Here is a 24,136-nt window from a genome sequence, read left to right on the forward strand (position 1 = left end):
ATCCAACCATCTCATCCTCTGTCATCATCTTCTCCTCCTGCCCTCAATCTTTCCCAGCATCAGGGTCTTTTCCAATGAGTCAGCTCTTCACATCAGGTGGCCAAAGTATTGGAGTTTCAGCTTCAACATCAGTCCTTCCAATGAACACCCAGGACTGATCTCCTTTAGGATGGACTGGTTGGATCTCCTTGCAGTCCAAGGGACTCTCAAGAGTCTTCTCCAACACCACAGTTCAAAAGCATCAATTCTTTGGCTCTCAACTTTCTTCATAGTCCAACTCTCCCATCCATACATGACCACTGGAAAAACCATAGCCTTGACTAGACGGAACTTTGTTGACAAAGTAATGTCTCTGCTTTTTAATATGCTGTCATAACATAGGTTGGTCATGACTTTCCTTCCAAGGAGCAAGTGTCTTTTAATTTCATGGCTGCAATCACCATCTGCAGTGCTTTTGGAGCCCAGAAAAATAAAGTCAGCCACTGTTTCCACTGTTTCCCCATCTATTTGTCATGAAGTGATGGGACCGGATGCCATGATCTTCATTTTCTGAATATTGAGCTTTAAGCCAACTTTTTCACTCTCCTTTTTCACTTTCATCAAGAGGCTCTTTAGTTCTTCTTCACTTTGTTCCATAAGGGTGGTGTCATAGTTGCTAGGAGAATTAAAGGCAGAAATAGTTAAAAGTTGCTGTAAGTTGTTAAAAGAGATGGGGGAAAGAGAACACTGCTTTTCATATTAAACTAACATGTTCTAGTTATTTTACAGTCTCTGTATGAATTTGATTCAAATTTAAAAAAGGAACATACTCTCTTAATCAGCCTTATAATAAAAAAGATAGTGTTTGGTTTGTTGGGAGAAGTAAATGAGATAGTATCTGTAGAGAGCTTGGTGTTGTGCTTGGGTGGTAGGATGTGCTCCAGAAATAGTAGATATATTATAAATAGCAGAATGGTTTTGTTTTTAAATCTCCAGAATTCAAGAATTTGGAGGGATTAGCTACTAACTGGCACCACTGAGTTTCTTTTAATTTGAGTCACTTTTGACATGGGCAAGAACTGGGTTTGGTGGTGTAAACTGGCCTGCTGGGGCTTGGAGTCAGTTGAATCTGAGATCCAGTTTGGGTGTCATGGCTCCCTTGACTTACCCTGTCTGCGCTCTGGCATCCTTGAGTATGAAACAGGAATAATACCATTTCCTATTAAGTCTGAAATGCCATTTGATTATAAATTTATTATTTTGAGAAGGAAAATAAGTGATGACAATTATTTATGATGTCACGCTTCCTCTTCTTTTATTTCAGAAATGGTTAAATGTGATATAAGTGTATTTGGAATGGGTTGACTCCTCTTTTCTAGGGTTATTGTGAAAGTTAAATGAAGCATTGCTCATCAAACTATTGCTGAAGTGCCTGGTGTGTAGTAAATTCCTTGTAAACCAATTTTTACTAAGGACCCTCTTCCCTGACTACCAGGATCCACATCTCCCAAGGACCTGAGGCCTTTTGGGGCCTGGGATGGGAGAATCTCAGAGTTGACTTTGCTGATGTAGGGGTTTTTTCTTTGATCCTCTGTCCTCTTCTTTCTCCAAGGTTGGATTTCAGGGGTTGATAAAATCAACCTATCAGGATAGGATTTCATGGGTTGATCTTTGATGGTAGGACCTGGCCTGGAGGGAGAGGGACTTTCTGATCCTAACTTGTTATTGTCAAGTTCAAAAGCTTGGACAAACAGGAGAGAAATGTTTTAGGGGAAAACCAAGTCTGGGCAGTGATTCAGGCCTTTTTATTCAGGTATTTAAAAAGAGGGGGTAAGTGTTGCAGGTCTCTTCTTGCTCTGCTAGTGTGTAAATTTACAGCCTTTTGGAGGGTAATTTGGCTCCTGTATTTTAGGATTGAAAACATGTATTCCCAATTACACTTTTTGGAATTACTTGTGTCAAAACAATCAAGGATGCAGGCAAAGGTTTAGATATGGAATGTTTATCACAGTACTGTTTAGGATGTTAAAAAATTAAAACAACTCAAATGTCTAATCATAATAAATCATTAAGAATTAATTATCTTAGTGTGAGAATGGCATAAATAACCATTAAAAATAATGCAGATTATTTAATGACTTGGGAAATGGTTCATAAAACATTGTTTAGTGACAAACTAAATAGTTACATAGAAACTCACGTTCAGGATTAAAGGTTCAAAGTTCATAGACAAAGTTGTTAATATTGATGATCCGTAGGAGGAGGGATTATGGATACTTTTTATTTTTGTATGCTTTTGTTTTTCTGTTTGCTAGTTTCATAAAGATAATTATTAAACAGAGATTCACAATTGAATTTACTTCCAAGGTGCCTTCTGTGATGCATTCTTCACCCTCTAACACGTACTTTTTTTTTTTAAACACACAAGATAACATTTTCTGTGCATAGTTCTACACTTTGGTTTCTTTTTGTTGCTGCTGTTGTTTCATTCAGAGGGTAGATTTGGAGCCTGTATCAATTCACAAAGAGATTTTTTATGAATATATAATATTATAATTTTATAATATATAATGTATCTATTGAATGGATGAATCATAATTTATCTTAACCAGTATCTATTGATGAACATTTAAGTTATTTCCTTTTTGTTTTTCTGGTGATGTAAAAAATATACACCAGAATTGGCGAAAGTGGTTAAAAGGTACAAGCTTCCAGTTATAAGATAAATAAGTGCTGGGGATGTGACATGTAGCATGGTGACTGTAGTTAACAATACTATATTGAATATTTAAAAGTTACTAAGAGAATAGATCTTAAAAGTTCTCATCACAAGAAAAAATGAATCTGTAATTATATGAGGTGGTGGATATTAACTAAACTTACTGTCGTCATCATTTCACAATATATATATATATATGTTATATCAATATATTGCACAGTAAAAATTAATACAATGTTATATGTCAATTACATCTCAAAAAAAGAACTTCATACACAGCATGTTGTCATATGTGAACTTGTTCACAGAACACTTCTGTCATCCCAGACTGATTCATTATTCTCTTTACTCAGGACCTCTCAGCCAGGTTGGTGGGTATCCAGTCCCAGAAAGCCCAGTTCCTCATCACCTTTAAGACTATGGAGGAAATCTGGAAGTTCTCCACCTACCTGAACTTAGGTATGACATGGAGCAGGCAGGTAAAGGAGCACCTGTGTCTCAGGTCAGCCATTTTGTAGAGCTTGACATTAAGGAATTGGTGTGGCTCTGATAATGAAAAAAGATAGCACCTAATTGGATGTTCTAATAGAAATATCACAAACTTCCTGGAACTAAATCTAAAGCAGATACTGCACTGAAATGTCACATGCAGCACTTCTTTGTTTCAAGGAGTGATTATTAGATAATCAGTTAAAATTGCCCAACAGTTATTGTTCATCTACAAAATTCAAAATAGAGATAGATTCAAAATTTATGGTTAAAATGAAAAAGAAACCAGCCTTAGGTAGGATCTAAATAGCTGTTCAAAATAGTTCCAGATCCATGTTCCATGTTTTTGGAAGAGTCAAAGAAAGATATGGGGGAATTGTCTGCTAAAGAGGCCTCAGGATGAAGGGTTTTCTAGAAGGTAAAGAAGAATATTGGGGCACAGCACCAGTACCAGTGTGGGGGGAAATAGTTTACCTATCATCTCCATGGAGAGTAACTCATGATAGGGAAGTTACAATTGCAAAGCAAAACCAAGCAAAGCAGGAGGAGGCCTCTTGAATTGATGCACATGTTTTATATCTCTTAGACAATGTTGGGCTCCATGCAAACCACAGGAAGTGATTTCATGTAGGGAAGGAGGGTCAAGATGGCTCTTCACTAGAAGCCATAAATTCTTCTCTTATAGTCAAGGTGATTTTCTACTCTCCACTCTACCCATTTGCTTCTGTGACCAGTAGAGAAGCTTATTATTCAAAGTGTGCTCCATGGACCAGCAGAATCAGCATCAAGTGGGGCTTGTTAGAAAAATGGAATCCTTAGCAAATGAACAACAATAGGCCCCACCCTAAACCTACTGAACCAGCATCTCTATTTTAATAATGTCCCAGGTGATTTTTGTGCACATTAAAGAATGATAGGCACTGTTACAGAAGATACACAGGGCCTAAATCAGTACAGTGGAGAGTCAGAATGGAAAAAGACAGGTTTTGCATCTTAAGAAAGTAAGGAAGTCTAGTGTAGAATCAAAATTTTAATACAAATCGTTTAAATTTATAGGAATGTTTAAAATACTATCCATTATCATTACAGTTTTGCAATTTGCATAGTTTTTAGTCTGGTTTTAACAAATGAGATCTTACTGGGCATGAGGTAAGGGGAGGGTCAGAGGAATGTTAAAGTAAATCCTGACTCACTTATGGATCATAGAGAATCTCCCTGGCTACTGCATCATCAGGGATATAAGAATTTGGATTTGGTCAGGAGAACTTTAAGGGGGAACCAGGAACCCCCAGAGTCAACATTGTAATCTTGGAGATTCCTCTATGGGTATGTTATAAAAAGGTAGTTTGGTTTGATAATCTTGTTCTGCGTTTATGGAGACTCATAATATGTTGAAAATAAACATGATTTAAAAATGATTTATACTTCCCAATAGATGTTGAGAAGAACTAATCAGTTTTAGAAAATTTCTAGCTACCTCTCTATGCTCTTCTAATTCCAGTTAAATGTAGTCAGGTTAGGGATGAAGGTCTGGGGGAGAAATTCAGGTGGGAAATTGCTCACCCTAATGCTCAGCTAATGATAGGAATCATGTTGTTGAGGAATCCTGTTGGGCTTGACTTAGGCTACGTATCCACATGTCTGGAGCATCTCCTTTTTGACCACAAGTACTGGCTCAACTGCCGACTGGTGGAGGATACAGAGATCCACGTGTCAATAGATGATAAACACCTGGAAACTATATACCTGGGACTCCTGATCCAGGAAGGTGAGTATGGTGTAGGGGTGGGAATGAGGGTCTTACCTGGATATTTGTTATCAGAGTCCTTGCAATAGGATACAGAGGGAGGCAAAAGCCATTCAAACATGAAAATATTCACAAATGAACCCATCTGTTATAGTATTATTTCAAGCATCTCAGTTTAACATCAATATCACATGAACAGCTGTGTTGGCCAGTCTTACTGATTGTCTGATGTTGGAACTACTTGAGAATTTTTAAGAAGATGCCCATGTCAGGGCTCCACTGGGGTCAGTTTATCTCCAGAAATGGGGGTCAGGCTTTGGTATTTTTCAAAAGTTGCAGATTATTCTAACATACCCCCAAGATTAAGAACCACTATTCCAAGCATGTGATATAATTTGATTGTAAAATAAAATTGCAGATCTTGCAAAACTTGCATAATTTCATGAAATTAAAGAAAGTGATATTAGAAAACTTCTTTGGTGGAACACCCACCAATCTGTTTACAAGAAAGGCTTGATCTAGGCTGCAATCAACTGGTTAACAACTGATGACATCATAGACACAGTGAAAGAGCCAGATTTCTGTAGAATATTTTGTAGAATAATTCTCTTTCTGATTGTATCACATGAATCATACATGAAAGAAAAACTTGCATACTGTATGACTGTTGGAGAAATTATGTTCACCCAAATCAACTTAATTTATTCTTTTTTGATCTTAAGATTAAGCTTGAAAGCATGAGGTTGCAATTATAACTGCTGCTGCTGCTGCTAAGTCACTTCAGTCGTGTCCGGCTCTATGTGACCCCACAGACGGCAGCCCAGTTATAACTGAAGTTGCCTTAAATATATTTTCACTAACTTTGTTTCATCTTTTCTCAAGGTGAAGTCCCAATTAAACCTCATTCTTGAGAATTATTTGGAATTTTTGGTGCCTATTTTAAGTGAATTCCCTCTCAGTGGTTTTTTTTTTTTTTTGAACCTGGTACCAACTTCCTGGGGTCACAAAGACCTCCTGTAGCACCTCTTCCTGGAGTGTATACTTCATTTTCAGAAAGAAAAGTATTTGAGCTCTGATGGAAATATACACAGTGGATACTCCCTTTTCACTTCCTGCTACTCCTTGGAAAGAGCTTGTCTCACTATCTACAGGTCACTTCTTCTGCAGAGCCATGTGCTCTGTGGATCAGCCAGCTGAGAAGGAAGGGGAGTATTTGACACTTTGCGAGAATGAGTTAATCTCGGTGAAGATGGCTGAAGGCGAGTCTAAGTGGGAAGGCGTGTCCTTGGTGACGGGTCAGCGGGGCCTGGTGCCAGTGTCAGCCTTGGAACCCCTGCTTCTCCCTTTCCACCAGTGAGTAGCCACTCAAATCCTGGGAGAGGTCCCAGAGCACACTGAAGTCTGCATAGAACAGAGCAGGCACATTTGTAGATAAGGACATCCGTGGTGCCAGGGAGGGGACAAACCTGGATGCTTTTTATCTTTTTTGTTCTTTTTTTAACAGTCAAGATTTGCACAAAAATTAGATGAAATGGAGGAAACCCAAAATTTCAAATGGACATTGCATCAAAGAAGAAATACACTGCCTGGTCTCCAATGCAGTGTTTGTGGGGACTGGGGACCATTTGTACCAGAGTCACTTGGGGATTTTACTACAAGTTTATACCCCCTGGTTTTCCTCAGTCTCTCCTGGGGTTGGATCTAAAAATTTTCAATTTATGTAAGCTCCCCTTAAATATCAGGGGATGTTTTTCACACTAAAGTCTGAGAATCCTTGTTAGGAGGTAGTATAAATTCCAGCAGAGTGACAATAAACGTGATTCCAGGCCATGGGCCCTGTGTGTCAAAGAGTCTGACAGTAGAATGGAGTGGGATCTCTTTGTTAGTTATTTAACTGACAAACTAATTGCTGAGCTAGAAAATACCCCATGCCTGTTGAGCTTCCCTCTTTTTCATAATGCTTGATAAAAAGTAAGTTCTCAATGAATGTTTGCCACTATTAAAATAAGAGTAATCCAAATAACAATAATCCTTATCATTATTACCATCATTGTTATTTTAATGAATTATTCTGCTCACTTTTCAAATTTTTTGAAATCCATGTTTGCAAACCCTGTGTTTCCATTGGCAGATGGTTCCTAAAGAATTTTCCAGGAAGCTGTGGTCTTTCCAGGAAGAGAGATTGGACAGGCCCCTATCAGATAGGTATGGCTGAGTTGAAGACAGTATTAGTAGGGAGATAATACTGCTCTGCCTCCTACTTTATCCACAGATTTGGAATCAGTTGATGTGAATTCTTGTCTCATCTCTGCTGTTGACTCCACTTGGGGAAGCCAGTTATACCATCCATAGACATTTCCTTGCCTGTGAAGTGAGAGGTCTCAGATCGGGGTTATACTTTAGATATAAATGCCTCCAAGGGCAGGCAGAACACACAGATGCTTGAAGGGCCTGAATGGAAGATGATGTTAGGAGATGGTGGGGACTGTAGGGTTTTAAAGATATGTGGGTGAAAAAGAATCCCCATATAGGCCAGATGTGGCTTGCAGCCTGCCTGCTTTCAATCTCTAGTCAAAATGTTTTCTAATTTCCCTTAGAATTTTGTGTTTAGGAAGATTAAGAATGCTTGGCACATAGTGGGTGCTCAGTAAATATTTTTTGAATAATGAAATACATGCATACATATATACATATAAATATATGCATACATTTTAGTTAATCTCTCTATGTATGTGTTGGTATATATGGGCTTCTCAGGTGGCTCAGTGGTAAAGAATCCACCTGCCAATGCAGGAGACACAAGAAAGGTGGGTTCAATCCCTGGGTTGGAAAGATCCCCTGGAGAAGGAAATGGCAGCCTACTCCAGTATTCTTGCCTGGAGAATCCCATGGATAAAGGAGTCTGGCGGGCTACAGTCCATAGGGTCTCAAAGAGCTGGACTTGACTGAGCATGCATGTGATGCACATACTTATATATACATATACACACATAAATATATATACACACACACATATATACATTAACACATACACATATATCTGTAAGTATATTTATATCTACTAGCTAATACAATTTAATGTTTTCATCTTCATCCTTGGAGCTGCCTTACCACACCTAGCACAAAGTGCAATTTTTAAAGTTCTGAGCTCAGATAACACTTAAAAATATACAGAGGGAATTATGAGATCCAGACATTAGATCTAATCAATAATCGACCATAAATAAGATTTTTAGCTATCTGAGGCAGTATGGCCTTGTAGTTAGGAACATGGGGCTGTAAAGTATGTTCTGGGTTCAGATTCTAGCCCTACAACTTAAAAACAGTGTGACCTCAGCCTATTCGTGATGTGCCCTCACTATGCCACACATTCCTCAATAGCAAATGAGGTTACTGTAAAACCAACTTCAGATTTGTCATGGGAACTAAACTAAGTGACATCTATAAATCACTTAGTACAATTTTATCACATTGTGTTTAACACATGGTAGATACTATTAACCCCCAAAGCAGTGGGAACTTCTGATTTTGAAGACACAATCAATAGCTAGGCAGCTGGACAGTCAGAATGGCCAAAGGAGCCAGAAAGAAATGGAGAGATCCTACAGTGGTCCTCACCCTGGTCTGCGGATCTGTTCTAGCCATGATGAAGTGTTTGCATGGTAATGGCAAATAAGACAAAGTTGGACAATATAGTGAGCTTTCCAGTTTTACACAGGCTGCCTTTATTCTGGTTTAAGAAATACCTAGTATTCTGAGTTTATATTTCCTACATTTGTTAAAGTTTCTTTTATACAACAATGGTAAAAGTGGATGGTGGTTCCTTTTTTGAATTTCCTAGATTGGCCAAATGAAAAGCCAGTTACCCTGGATCATTCCTGCCAATTTCTTTTTCTTTTTTTTTGGAGAGGGGGGAGAAATTTCACTGGTCCTTAAAGTTCTAAAGTCTTGGGAACACTTCATTTCATATTACATTGGAAGCTATTGGGTGGCTCAGCTGTTTCTGCCTTATTTGGTTGACCTGTGTGCTGTTTTCCCACAGGTAGAGGAAAATGTAAGGCCTGGAAGGAATATGAGAGGGAAGAAAAGGATGAGCTGAATTTCCACCAGGGAGAAAGCATTGAGATCATCGGCTTTGTCATTCCTGGGCTTCAGTGGTTCATTGGGAAGTCAGCACTCTCAGGAGAAGTGGGCTTTGTCCCTACCAGGATCATAGATCCTGATTCTTATTCCCCAATGTGAGTATGACAGATAGACCGTCTGGGATGTGCTGGAGCAGGGCCTCTTTTCCCAGTGGTCCTGTCCCATTCTGTGAAGGTTGCAGATGAGCTTCAGGGCTTCCTAGTAACACAAAAACCCATAAGAGCACATTCTGACAGCCTAGACAACATGAGGAGTGATAGGAAGGGAACGATGAGTGACCAGGGAAGGAGTCAGTTCATTTCAGCAGATGGTCACGGAGGCCTTCCTCTGTGCAAGGAGGGAAGCACAACCCTCCAAACTCAAGGCCCGCTCTTAGATCTGCCCATCCAATCAAGGGGCCCCATCAAGGGAGTGCATGCACAAGGACCTGCAGACTGCTGCTGCTGCTGCTAAGTCACTTCAGTCGTGTCCGACTCTGTGTGACCCCATAGATGGCAGCCCACCAGGCTCCCCCGTCCCTGGGATTCTCCAGTCAAGAACACTGGAGTGGGTTGCCATTTCTTTCTCCAATGCATGAAAGTGAAAAGTGAAAGTGAAGTCGCTCAGTCGTGTCCAACTCTTAGCAACCCCATGGACTGCAGCCCACCAGGCCCCTCCATCCATGGGATTTTCCAGGCAAGAGTACTGGAGTGGGGTGCCATTGCTTTCTCCGACCTGTAGACTACTGCTTCGTAAATGGAGAGTTCCCTCTCATGTAGGTCTATCTGCTGAAAGTTCAGTGTGGGAAGTCAGTGTTGGCCAGGATGATGGAATGCCTCTTTTACTGTTTCCTGCCTTAAATCCAAAAGGCTTGGTTCTGAGGCACAGAGCTACCATGTGACCAGTCAGCAGCAGGTGGCAAGCCTGCTCCAGCCACCCTGTCAAGAGTCCTAGAATACGTCCACCTCTCTCTGGGTGAGCGTCCTGCACTGGGATAGGAAATAGTGAAAAGCCTGGGTCCAGGAAGTACTAGAGGAAACACAGAGTTGGTGGCTAAACTTGAGACACTGTAGCCCTCCATGTGGGGAAAACATGGCCCAAGCAACACCTTAAGCTCTGAACACTCAGACTGGAACTCCTTCCCTCACTGAAAGAGCCACTAAGGAGAGTGAGCCAAGAACAAGCTTTTTCCTTTGTAGGGAGAGGGGAGAGAAGGTGATTTTCCCCACACAAACGTGTAGGAACCCAGGTACCTCTATAAGAGGAATGACTGACTGAGCTCCTGGAGAGGTATGGAGTACAATAGGAGTTTATAAGGAGGCGAACTCCTTCAAGAGAACTTTCCTCAAAAAGGTAACATGTGAGTTCAGCTTTGCATGATATGAGACAGTTCAACAGACATAAATAGGAAAGGAGGTCAAGGGAGATGTTGAATGATTCGTATTGTTAGGAGCAGGTCACGAGGTGGGCCCTAGTGTGGTAAAGGCTCATATGGGCCATGATGTGAAAGATGGGAAATGCCAATGCCAAGGACCTGTCCTTCACCTGGCAGGGAATGAGGAGCTACTGAATGTATCTGAGCAAGGGTGACATGATGTGACTGGGACTTCTGTCTAGGAAGCCAGCTCTGGCTTTGGGCGAGCTATGCATGGTCAGGGGAGAGCCTGGAGGCAAGGGACCAATAAGAAGGCTGAGTTTAGGGGCATTTAGGAAGGAGCAAGGGGACTGGAGAGGAGAGGGCACTGCTAGGACAAGTCAACAGACTTTAGAGATTGTGGAAGCTTTATAAATATGGATCCTTGTGTCCTGCCCCTAGAAGTTCATTCTCATTGGTCTGTTTGGGGCCTGGGCAGCTATGGTTTTAAAAGCTCCCCGGGAGGGGCTAGGGTACAGACTGGGTGAAAACTGCTGCTCTAACTATCCCCTCAGTTTACTGCAGGGGTAGATGAGGATCCCAGGAGTGAAACCGCTGAACCCTCAGCCTTGGTTCTGGAATCCTAGATTTCTGATGTTAAATCTGGGGTTCTCTTTCAACAGCAGAGTCCTGAGGCTCTGATGACAGGGAGAAAGAATAAAAAGAACAGAGACTTAGTGGGGAAGAACCATTTACAGAGCAGAGAAAGAATGTAGTGAAGGAGACAACTGAGAAGGAGGAACTACTAGCCATGTGGGAGATGGGGGGATGGTTAACACTGTGAAAGGCCTTTGAGATTGACCATTGAGAAGTCACTGGCCAGGAGGAGGTCCCTGGTCATTGGAAAGTAGCATAGCTCAGTAATAAAGAGTTTCAGAGCCAGATTTCCTGATAGGCATTTATAGCCAGACGAGCACATCCTGTGTCTCTGTTAGCTTACCAGTGGGTGACTTTGGGTATGTTAATTTGTCTCTCGAAGCTTTAGTTTGCTCATCTGCAAAATGCATACAGTGTTAGTATTTGCCCATAAGATTGTCTTGAGTTGAAATGATCTATGTGTAAATCCCTTAGAATGGTGTCTGGCATAGTGTGTATGTGTATGTATTACGATCAATATGCATTAACTCTTATTATTGCTGTTACTGTTGTGGGTGGTAATCTTTGAGAGGCCATTTAAATAGGCTGTTGAGGGTAGGTGTCAGATTTCATCAATTATATTGGACTTCTGTACCTCATACCATGGGCTTCCCTGGTGGCTCAGTGGTAAAGAATCTGCTTGTCAATGCAGGAGACACGGGTTCCATGCCTGGGTTGGGAGGGAAGCTGCTCCAGAGAAGGAAATAGCAACCCACTCCAGTAGCCTGGGAGGCTACAGTCCATGGGATTGCAAAAGAGTCAGACATGACTTAACAACTAAACAACAACCTCATACCCTGCCTCAAATGACAATAACCCAGTACTACTAAATTAATCTGATCATCACATTTTAGCTGGCTTAGTTGCACAGGATATACTCATCCTGCAGAATATCATCCCCTGTATCACAGAGGTGGTAGGAGACCTTCTCCTTACTTGCACAGAGTTACCTGTTGGCCTCCACCTGGTCACCCGTGGGACACCATGCACCAAAGATTGCACATTTGGTAGGGAAGGAAGGGGAGAATGGACAGGAGACAGAGAAGGGCGGCGATGGGAGAGGGGAGAGGAACTTGTTCATTGCACACCCCCAAAGCACTCTCTAGATTACAGACACTCTCTGCTGCTGCTGCTACTGCTGCTAAGTCACTTCCTTCAGTCGTGTCCGACTCTGTGCAACGCCATAGACGGCAGCCCACCAGGCTCCCCTGTCCCTGGGATTCTCCAGGCAAGAACACTGGAGTGTGTTGCCATTTCCTTCTCCAATGCATGAAAGTGAAAAGTGAAAGTGAAGTCTCTCAGTCGTATCTGACTCTTAGCGACCCCATGGAGGACAGGCTCCTCCATCCATGGGATTTTCCAGGCAAGATTACTGGAGTGGGGTGCCATTGCCTTCTCTGACAGACACTCTCAAAACACAGCAATTAGATGAAAACCCCACAACCTGCCGCCTGCAGCAGCCATTGTGTGGACCAGGAACCAGCATCCCTGTGTGCTGTGCTGTCCCTGTGATCAGGCCACTGGGTGTCACTCTTAGTCTGTGTTCGTTTGGGGTCAGGTCTCTGAAGATGGCCCAGCATTTGCTGAAGTCTTCATCCTCTCCTCTCAGCTTCCCTCCCATTGCTGGTTTTTTATTCTCTGAAGTGTTACTACAGCATATGTATGCATCTATGCACACATGTATTTTTTGATTTAACCAAATTGGCTGTGTATTGACAATGAAATTTCTCAGAAGCTGTTTTCTGAGTCAAATTTAGCTCATGCCTCTGACACGTGGGAACAGGATCTTGCTTATCCATGGAAGCAAATTTTTGTGGGTTTCTTTTTTTATAGCTCAGATTTCAACATCAGCTACCTAGTTTCACAGCAATAGTAGCTGGAAAACCCGTTCTTAAACCTTGGGCAGGTCTGTCTGAATAGATACAGTCTTTGTATTTGACCAGAGTGGCTTTAAAGACTATCACCCTTTTGAGAGTGACAGAAGGTCACATTTGTGCTCTTTTTGTTTTTTTTTTAAACATTTAATGTGTTTGTGTTTCAGTTTGTGTGTGTTTTAAGTGAAAAAAAGTCTTTAGATATAATTGAAGATGCCTTTTACCCCCTCATACTTCCATCCTCTGATCCTGATTCCATCCTTTAGGCCAACACTGTTTGAAATTTCCAGTCCTTATTCTGATACATTTAAAAAATTGACATTTGTTTATAAATGAAAATACTATGGTTTTGTGTATTGAAATTTTATATAAATGTTTTTTCTACAACTGGCCTTTTCCGCAATTGACATTATAAATTTAAGATTTATTCATGTTGTAAAAGATATAGTTCATTTTCATAAAGTGTTACTTACAAGAAATTTATATACTTAAATGCCTAAATTTAAAAATAAACAAGATTGAAAGATTAATGTACTTGAAACCAGATATAAGAGAATAGGAGAAAAGCCAATATTTCATGGTATTAAATGTTAAAAAATTTCTTAATCCCTTCTTTTATTCTTATTGTTTGTCTGTTTCTTCTTTATAATTCCATTTCTTGTGGCATCTATTTTTGTTGATGAGAAGTTTGCTGTTTCATAACCATTTCTTTGCAGTAGGTAGCTTTTATCTTGTTTTTGTTAAGGTTTTGTTTTGTTATTGATGTTTTGCAATTGTAGCATAGTATGTCTAGCTTTGATACATTCTATTATTTATAGCAAGTTGTCTTCTCCATCATGTACACCTCTAGGTAGATATTTCAGTGGAGATCTGTGAATTGGTAAATGCTCTCCATCTCTTTAAGATACTTAAAATATACTCTTGAATGATCATTTACATAGGTGTAGAATAATATCTTCAAAGTGTAGAGTGAAAATTAATTATTAATATAAAATTTCAAATCCATTTTGCCAGAGTTTTGTCAATCTTATTAGTCTTTTCAGAAAACCAGTTTTTCTTTTGTTTACCATCTTTATTGTTTGTTTTCTATTTCATTAATTTCGTATTTACCTTTATAATTTTTCTACTTTGCTTTTATTTCATTAATTTATGTTCTTATCCTTTATATTTAACTCTTTTATTCCATGATTTGAATAGTTAATTAATTGATAATTGAATCCAGAAAGAATGATTAGGAGAAATAGAAAATCCAAAAAGACTCATAACCTTAATGAAATGGAAATCATGTTTAAATTGTATTATTTTTATTTATTTTGCTTAGGACTTGGTGTGCTTCTTCAATTTGAAGACTCATGTCTTTCTTCAATTCTGGAAAATACTCAGTCATTCTTCCTTTGAATATTGCCTCTCTCTCATTCTCTTTAGTCTCTCTTCTGGAATTCCTGTTAGAGGTATGTTGGACTTGTCATTCTGTTCTCAATCTTGCTTAATCAGTTCCTTTATATTTTTCATCTTTTGTCATGCTAGGCTACATTCTGGATGATTTCCTCAGAACATTCTTCAGTTTCACCAATTTTCTTCTCCGCTGTGACTAAACCTGTTGTTTAACTTTACTCATATGGTCCCAAATGTCCATGCTTTTATTTTCACTTCTAAAATTTGTATTTTACTATTTTTCACATATGCTGTTCCTGCTCTTGTAGTACCATATTTTCATTGTAGGTTCTGTTCATTCTTTTTATTTCATTATTTTAACCATGCTTATTATAAATTATCTTCAGATTACTGTTAGTTCTATTGTAGTGTTGATCTACCCATTTGTGCACTTGCTGACTCTCTTTTAATGGTTCATTTTCTTGTGTGGTTTGTATTTTCAGTTATGTGAATGAACTTTCAACATTTTAAAAGATGGTCTTTGCCTTAAGCCTTGACTACAGAAAGCATTCCAGCAGAGCAGTTTTGGCCTTTGCTTTCCCTGGAAACTTAGAAACTCAGTGGTTCAGATCTGGTTCTCTGATAGGGTACCTACATTGTGCAGTGTAAATTCATATCCCACACCTTCTAATAATGTAAGCCTAGGTGTTTTATTTTTTCCAGGCACTCAGACAGACAGAAAGCATGTTCTTGGCAGGTTATGAGACGTTTCCAGTCCCCTTTTATAGAAGTTGCAGCCCTTCTAGATTTTAGGCCATAGGGAACACAAAGCTATTTTGGGAGCTCCATTCAGCTTCCCTGCTTCACACAGGTCCAAAGTCACATTCTGTCCCTAAGTGGTATTAGCAGGTCAGCCCCACCTCTGAGGGCCAGTGTCCCAGCTGAGAACCGCCAGCATCTCTGGACCATCTGCTCTAACTTAGCAACTTGGCTTTGGTTTCTCCTTTTGTTTCTGATTCCCAGGAATTTCCCTTTCTCTCTTTAAAGTTAAAGACTATATTAAAATGTTTATCTTTATCAGATTTTATCCATGCTTTGCCTGTGTATATGGTGGCAAGTAGCCCTGTGCTTCAGCCTGCGGTATTTCTAGAAGCCCTACCACACTCCTTCTAAGTCCATCTCCATGCTGGCAAACCCTAATGTAATTTGTCAAGCTTCTTGGACTCTCTCTAAGTATCTGGGATGCAGGGCATTAGCATATTAGCCATAGGCAATGACACAGAGGCAGAAGGCCTCAGCTTCCGTCTCAGCTTTACCACTTTGCAGCTGTGTAAGTTTGAGCATGTCACTAAACCTTCCTGAATCTTCATCTACAAATATGAGTAAAAATACCTATGTCATAGGATTGTTATGAAGAGTAAATGAAATAGTAAGTTCAGGAATGGGATTTTATCATTCTTTTTATCTCAAATGAGTTTAGATGTAGAATTCAATTACATGCTCTTTTAAGGATGGAATATCTTAAACTGCTGGGGAGAATCTGGAGGTCAAGCCAGAGAGGTAGGGGTTCCATAAAACAGGGAGGCTTGGTATACTACAGCCCATGGGGTTGCAAAGAGTTGGACACGACCGAGCCACTGAACTGACTGACTTAAGTATGGTGTCAAGAGCTGTAGATGTCAAGACAAGCTTTAGTGCCAGTTCTACCTCTAATCAGAGTTGTAACCTTGAGCAGTTCACATTAGTGGCTAGTTTTCTCAACTAGAAGCATCTACTAAATTGGCTGACTTTCAAACTGCATTTATCCTGAGCTATGGAGATAATGGGTAAGTGGCAGACCATGGCACTGCATCCCAGCCCCTCCCTTAACCATGCTTGAAGTAAAGAAGCTCCGCTTACATACTGCTTTATGGTTACCTAACCACAGACTTTATTTTTCTGTACCTCAGTCTCTTCCTCTGTAAAAAGGGGATAAGAATAGTATATGCATCATAGGGCAACTACATGCATTAAATGAGTATCTGATTCATAATAAACACCCCCCACAAAGTATTAGCTGGTATTAACAGTTGGGCTTCCAAGTTATTTTTGTTTTAAAACTGGATTCTGAAGTTAAAAATATATTGGGCCAGGACATGGAAGCAACCTAGATGCCCATCAGGAGACGAATGGATAAGGAAGCCGTGGTACATATACACCATGGAATATTACTCAGCTGTTAAAAAGAATTCATTTGAATCAGTTCTAATGAGATGGATGAAACTGGAGCCCATTATACAGAGTGAAGTAAGCCAGAAAGATAAAGAACATTACAGTATACTAACACATATATATGGAGTTTAGAAAGATGGTAATGATAACCCTATATGCAAAACAGAAAAAGAGACACAGATGTACAGAACAGACTTTTGGACTCTGTGGGAGAAGGCGAGGGTGGGATGTTTCGAAAGAACAGCATCAAAACATGTATATTATCTATAGTGAAACAGATCACCAGCCCAGGTGGGATGCATGAGACAAGTGCTCGGGCCTGGTGCACTGGGAAGACCCAGAGGAATCAGGTGGAGAGGGAGGTGGGAGGGGGGATCGGGATCGGAAATACATGTAACTTCATGCCTGATTCATGTCAATGTATGACAAAACCCACTTCAATATTGTAAAGTAATTAACCTCCAACTAATAAAAATAAATGGAAAAAAATATTGGGAACAAAGAGATATTAAATGTTGTTTAGATAGATACTGGACTGAATACTTTCCACAGCACTTCTGGTTTTCATGTTCTTTGATTTTATGACAGGTATCTAGCCAACAAATTGGTTTTAACAGTTAGTTTATAGAGTAAAGTGAATATACAGAGCTCTATTATTTATAATCATTTCTTCTAGCCCCCTGTCCTTCCTTCTACCCGTTTCCCATGCCTTCGCCTTCTTTCCCTCTCTTTATGGTGCATAACACTGTTGTGCTGTGTCATGGAATCTGATGTCAATATCAGCTGTGAAAGGTTTCTTCTGACTATAGTCAAGCTTTCTCCATTGTTCCTCTAAACTGTGTCATCAGTCCTGAGTGTTTTCATGAAATAATCTGTCAAAGAAACATCTTTTAATGGTCCTTTTCCAACCCTTTCATTTAAGACAGCCAGTTCCTGTTTCTTTCCTTAGAAATGGTCACCATGTGGTCTCACAGAATGGGTAGGGGTTGAAGGAAGGGGTTTTGTTTTTCTTGAGAGATGGAGATTTAATTGGAGGGTTGTTTTCATGTGCCACTTCTTCAGCCACCATGTAGGTCGGTTCTGCACAGATGAGGCGCCTCCAGCTCTTCTTTGATGTATAAATAAAAGCATTATACAGCAGCGAGATGAGGAGTCTGATTTCAGCTCTGGCTGTGTAGGCTGATGGCTCCTCTGTGTGCTTCACTGCATTCTAGGGTGAAGAGAGAAGAGGTCGTGTCTGAAACCTTGCACTGATCTGTGTCCATGTCTTCTGCCTCAACACAGGAGCAAGAACTCCGCCTTTTTCAGTGATGAGGAAAAATGCTCTCTGGGGTTCCTGGGAAGTGACAGGAAAGCTGAGTGTGTCAGCTTCCTCCGCACACTTGCTCAGACTGACATAACATCTGTCTACCAGCTTAGTGAGTATTTGCTTCTCAACTGCCCCCCACCACCCCAAGAAAGCCCAAGCTCCTCAAGATTAAGGAATTGTTCCTAACCAAAAAGTACAGTATCTCTAAGTCTAATCACATGCATGTATGTGGGGCTGTGACCACAGTTCAGTTGATGACTTGGGTCATATATGATTAGCAGCATTTTCACTTTGGATTTCAGATGATTCTAGAGTCACAAGGGACTTGGTGCCTATAAAGTATGAGATGTAATGAAATCAACTCAGCTATAGAATGGGAGGCTGGCCATATTGAACCTTCCATTATAAACTGGAGAAGAAAACTTCCTGGGTTGTGGCTGAGGGTCCTCCTCCTAGAGCTGAAGTAGGTCTGGCCCCACAATAATAAAGGTGGGGCCATAGACCATTATAACTGGAAAGACCTAAGAAATGACTTCTATCATTTTATAGATTAGGAAGCTGAGGCCCAAGTGGAATTAGTGCCTGAGCCAGGATAAGAACTGCCCTCCCCTGTCCTCTAGTCAGGACAATTCCTACTTCACCACAGTGCCCCTGACACAAAATGACTTTGGACTGTTGAATATGTCAGCCTTGGGTGAATGAGGAGCCTCAGTACCTAGCACAGTTTTCAGCGGTGTCTGAATGACTGACTGAATGAATGAATGACATTCCTTTCCCTTACTTTGTGAGGGGTCCCTTGCTCTGTGTCAAGAAGTGCTTCATACATTGACAGGGTTTGAGGAAGGATTCCCGTTTCTCCTATCTCTTCAGTGATGGGGATGCTGCATCCACTCCTTTGTGGCCACATTAGATGGCACACATTTCATGGGTATGGCCAGAGATTCTGCAGAAGGACTCACAGGCTAGCCTCTGGAGCAGAAGTGGGAGTTGAAAACTTTATCCAGGCACAGGAACATTTGTGATTAGCGCCTTGCCCAGGTATCAGCACCAGCCCAGGCGGCACTTTCTTACTACAGGCAGATCACACTGCTGCACCCAGCTGAACCGTGAAGCTGAAGTTATGAATGCGGCTTGGTAGTCAGGAGCCAAGGTCTGAAAATCAAGGATTAGCGGCCTGCTCTGGAGGTGGGGTGGCTGCAGACTTGGATCCAGGGTATCTGCCAACTGTTGACCCAGTGGTTGAGGGAGATCCAGGGACAGGTCTCAGGCAGCTCATTAGCTCTTATGTACAGACCAAGGGTGCATCTCTGCTGGGTGCTGGGCTGTACTTCATGGCTTCACAGGTTGTTCCTGGCACCAAGGCAACCAGCAGAAGGGGCATCCTGTTGGTAAGTTCCAACTCCCCCAAGGCCTATGCCCTGTAATTCTTTCTCTGAGAGGAAGCATTATTATTATTAATTTTTTTTGGTAATTCCTGCATTATTTGTGTTCTTGGGGGTCCTGGCCCCAAGAGAAATGGTTGCAGTAAGACAGGCAGGTGTCCCACAACGTCAGTGAGGGACAGGTGCAGGAACCTAGAGTCCAGCTCTCTAGTTCTGCTCTGTTTGGCTGTAGGACCTTTGGGGGTTGCAGATATCAAGTACCTTCAATGACACTCACAGAAGAAACCTTCTCCTGAGAATAGCAAGTGGAGGCTTGACTTGGTGAGGGACCTGCTACCCTCAAAGTTCACTGGAGAGCTCAGAGTGGGGGCACAGGTGGCTGGTTATTGCTTCTTTGCCAGGAAGAGGTAGAATCTTTTTTCTAGCAGCTCTGTTCTATAGAGCATGAACCTGGCCTTCACCTCCACCAGCTCCACTGTGGCTACTTTGGCCAAGGGGATCAACTTCTTTGCTGCCAAGCCCAAGGTCATCTTTTTGGTTCTCACCTTATCTTATTTCACTTTTGTTCACTTTTGAACACAGTGAAATGTGTTCACTTTTGTTATCTTGTCACTTTTGTTCACTTGTTTCACTTTTGTTTCACTTGTGTCACTTTTGTTAGATGGCTGCACCATAAACCACCCTGGTCTCCATGACTCTTCTTTTCTCTGTGCCTTTCCAGTCTCCTGGATTGGCTCTCATCTGCCAGTAAAATGCTGATGTTTTCCCAGCTCATTCGCAAATCCCCTCTAACCACTCCTCCCCCACCTGCTTTGCTTTTCCTTTCAAATCCTTCTTTTGGGACTTTGAGACATTCTTTGTGACCTAGTGTCAGTCACAAATCCATGTTTGCAAGTCTCCACTTTTCTTCTTGGCTGCAGATCTGTTTCATTCACTGCTAGAGCTCCTGCAAGTACTACAAATTCAAAATGTCTAAAACTACTAGAGATTGTGCTTTCTCCCACCTCATCCCACCAAAGTACTTCAGGGAACAAGACTTAGGAACCTCAGATGCTTCTTTACCTTCTTTTCTTAATTATTGACATTTGGTCACCTCATCCTATCAAGTTTACAAAGCACATTGTGCACACTGAATCTGTCTGTTGAGTGGGTGGATGACAGAGGAAGGAAGAAGGAGGGCGGTATACATGGCAACGAGAAGCAATGCCACACGCCACAGGTGTGCTGCCCATGGAGTTTGGTTCACGGCTCTGTCATAAACTCACTGAAAGATCTGGGCCTTCAGATTCCATCATCACCCCTGCTCTGCACACTCACACCTCTTGGCACAGAGCTCCTGTTTCTGTCTTTTCTTCTCTGACTCTCTTCTCATTTCTGCCTCTGCTCAACTGTATGGTGAGTGGGTTAGACCAGATAATCTTTAGGTCCCCACAGCACTGATGGTGAAAGGGAAGTGCTGTCTTGTACCTTAGGGACAGCAGATGGTCTGAAACACAAAATGTCTAAGGGGCCACTGGTCTAGGGAACACATGCAGGCATAGGCATGCCGGACCATTCTGACCTAACTCGGGTCTGTCCTTCATCTCTATCCAGGTGGGTTTGAATCCATCCAAAGTCTTCCAAACGATCTGAGCGGTGAGTAGAGATCATGCTGAACCAGACCTGCAGTCCTGTGGGACAGAATCTTGTCCTCTTGCCAAGAGCTGGCCACCATAGTTGCAGGTACTTAGTGTTGCTCAATTCTGCCTGTCCCTTACAGTGTCCCAGTCCGAAGGCTTCAAGGAGACCCGGCCTGGTGGAGCCTGGGAGGAGCATCAGGCTGTGGGCTCCGGACAGTCCAGCAGCTCTGAGGACTCCAGTCTGGAGGAAGAGCTCCTTTCAGCTGCCTCAGACACCTATCATCTGCCAGAGCCTGATAACCTTGATGACCCAGAATTGCTCATGAACCTGAACACCGCTCAGGAGGAGGAGGAGGCTGAGAACTTCGCCCCCCTATTGGCTTTTCTGGATCACGAGGGTTATGCTGACCACTTTAAGAGCCTCTATGATTTTTCCTTCTCTTTCCTCACGTCTTCCTTTTATAGTTACTCTGAGGAGGATGAGCTCATGGCTTACCTGGAGGCCTCGAGGAAGTGGGCCAAGCGGAGCCACATGACCTGGGCCCACGCCCGGCTCTGCTTCCTCCTGGGTCGGCTAAGTGTCAGGAAGGTCAAGCTCTCTCAGGCCAGGGTGTACTTTGAGGAGGCCATCCACATTCTCAATGGGGCATTTAAGGATCTATCCTTGGTGGCTGCCCTGTACATCAATTTGGCAGCCATCTACCTGAGGCAGAGGCTGAGGCATAAAGGCTCATCCTTGCTGGAGAAGGCAGGTACCTTGTTGGCCTGCCTGCCTGACCGGGAGTATAGTGCCATGAGCGAGCTGGATGTGGTGGCCTATGTGCTGAGACAGGGCATCGTGTCAGGCAGCTGCCCCCTGGAGGCCAGGGCCTGCTTTCTGGCCATCCGATTGCTCCTAAGCCTTGGCCGGCATGACGAGGTCCTGCCCTTCGCTGAGCGCCTGCAGCTCCTCTCTGGACACCCTTCCACCTCAGATGCTGCAACCACCATCTTGAGTTTTCTCTATGACAAGAAATATCTGCCACACCTTGCAGTGGCTTCTGCCCGGCTGCGTGGAACTCAGAGTGTCCAAGAGATGACCCTTCCAATTTGGCAGGTCCACCTGGTCCTGCAGAACATCACCAAGCTCCTTGGCATCTCCTCCCCAAGCTGGGGTGAAGTTTCTTCCTTGGCTTGCCCGGCACTCAGGCAGGCACTGACTTACTGTGAGGAACAGGCAGATTGGAGCACCCAGAGGGTCCTGTGTCTCATCCTGTCCAAAGTGTACCTCCAACACAGGTCTCCTGATGGTGCCATCCACTACCTGAGCCAAGCTTTGAGGCTAGGCCATCTGCTGAGTGAGCAGGAAGCTTTTGAGTCTTCCCTCTGCTTGGCATGGGCCTATCTCTTATCCAGCCAGCCAAAGAAGGCTTTGGACATCCTTGAGCCATTCTTATACTCCCTGAAGGAGACAGAGAGTGTTATCCACAAAGGAGTGGTCTATAACCTCATGGGACTTGCACTTCAAGGTGAAGGCCGGGTGTACAGGGCAGCCAAGAGCTATCTTCGGGCCTTGAACAGAGCCCAGGAGGTGGGGGATGTGCACAACCAGGCAGTGGCTTTGGCCAATCTTGGCCATCTGACCCTTAAGTCCTGGCCTCAGCAGCCAGCCAGGAACTATCTTCTACAGTCTGTGAAACTCTATTCTACACTCCAGGCCAGCATGGAGACAGACATGGAATTAGTACAGGTGCTTCTCTGGCTGGCCCAGGTCCAGGTGTATGGACGCCAGCTGGCCAGTGGCCGCTTTTGTTATGAAATGGCACTGCTGTTTGGCTTAAGGCATCAACACCTGAAGAGTGAGTATGTCCTGTGCTGCTGAGATGCTTTAAGAGAAAAGTGTTAGAGGACGTTTTTTTCCTTTGTCCTATCTCCAGTCATCTCATCCATGTTCCTGCTTTATGTTCAGGTCAGCTTCAGGTCACCAAATCCCTCTGCCATTTCTACAGCTCTGTGTCCCCAAACCCCGCGGCATGCATCACCTACCACGAGCACTGGCTGACGCTGGCTCAGCAACTCAGAGACCGGGAGATGGAGGGGAGGCTGCTGGAGTCCCTTGGACAGCTCTATCGGAACCTAAATACATCCAGGTGAGTTCAGGCTCAAGGACACTCTTAGAAACATCTTTTCTTCCTTAAGGAGAATCAGTATACTTTCCCTCGCAAAGTTAAGTACAAATGTACATGATGTGTTTATGGCATCATGGAAAAGAACATGGTCTTTGCAGCCACCACACATTGTAAACTCAGTGCCACCCATCACTTATTAGCTGTGTGACTTTGGGCAATTTTTATACTTGCCCATGCCTCCACTTCCTTACAAGTTAATGCACACGGGACACTTGGACAGTACCTGATAAGGCTCGATCACGTTGGCTGTGTTATAAGTAATTACCTGTGTGTTTCTCTAACAATTTATCAAATGGATGTGGCTGAGGGTGCATAATTCAGAGAGGTGGCAATTATTATACTGAGGACCATGGAACCCTCAGGAGGTCTTCGTTACCTGAGGACAGTTGGTATTAGAGAAAGGACACAAAGTAAATAAATGCACAGAAAACAGGGGTGTAAAATTTCACAGTAAAAAATTTTGATTGGTAACTTACCTTTAAAATGAAACTGGAAATGATGAAACTAAGTTTATTTTCACTTTTTAGTTAAGAAGCTAAAGTTATAACTGCAACTGTGCTCTAAGTCATAAACTAAACATAACAAAAGAAGTGTTTTATGATTGACTTTTTGGGACTCTCTTAGAAAGGCTCATTTTTCAAAAATATCCCAAAATGTAACTGTTTTACCCAAAGGCTTTTTTTTCCCCCACTCCTGATATTTAAATTATTCTCAAGTGAACTATCCTGCCATCTCTTGCTGATTTTCCTTTCTGTCTCTTCACTGATCAGATCTGCCTGATCCTCATTTGCCAGTGGCATGGCCTGCAGCTCTGCTCTCTAACAAGCCTTTAATTGATTCCATTAAACTCTGCATGGTTTATATTTAATTTCACTTTGCAATAGATTAGCATTGTAGCATTGTATTCAAAATTATGAATGACTTCTAACGTGGCGGAGAGATGATTGCCAGGGTTGAGCAAAGAGAAGTAATTGAGGAAAAAGCATTTAAATGATAATTTTTGCTTTTCTAGGCAATATGGTAACCTTGGGTACCTGATAAATCAGACCACTAATAATCAGATAATGAAATCTTTCTTTGTCTTTATTTCTCC

The 24,136-nt window shown here is 42.2% G+C and overlaps 1 protein-coding gene across 2 annotated transcripts in view; it reads left to right on the forward strand.

The window, feature by feature from the left end:
• The window catches only part of SH3TC2 (SH3 domain and tetratricopeptide repeats 2), a 69,651-nt gene that overhangs the window by 31,488 nt on the left and 14,027 nt on the right, over window positions 1–24,136 (forward strand). For both annotated transcript variants that reach the window (XM_043465027.1, XM_043465028.1), the window contains exons 4-12: window positions 3,052–3,157; window positions 4,812–4,955; window positions 6,086–6,287; window positions 7,066–7,139; window positions 8,977–9,172; window positions 17,850–17,983; window positions 20,850–20,891; window positions 21,016–22,713; window positions 22,824–23,004. In XM_043465027.1, coding sequence (XP_043320962.1) covers window positions 3,052–3,157; window positions 4,812–4,955; window positions 6,086–6,287; window positions 7,066–7,139; window positions 8,977–9,172; window positions 17,850–17,983; window positions 20,850–20,891; window positions 21,016–22,713; window positions 22,824–23,004 — 2,777 coding nt within the window. The remainder of the gene's footprint in view (window positions 1–3,051; window positions 3,158–4,811; window positions 4,956–6,085; window positions 6,288–7,065; window positions 7,140–8,976; window positions 9,173–17,849; window positions 17,984–20,849; window positions 20,892–21,015; window positions 22,714–22,823; window positions 23,005–24,136) is intronic.

This window comes from Cervus canadensis, chromosome 4 (genome assembly GCF_019320065.1).
Source record: "Cervus canadensis isolate Bull #8, Minnesota chromosome 4, ASM1932006v1, whole genome shotgun sequence".
Taxonomy (NCBI): Eukaryota; Metazoa; Chordata; class Mammalia; order Artiodactyla; family Cervidae; genus Cervus; species Cervus canadensis.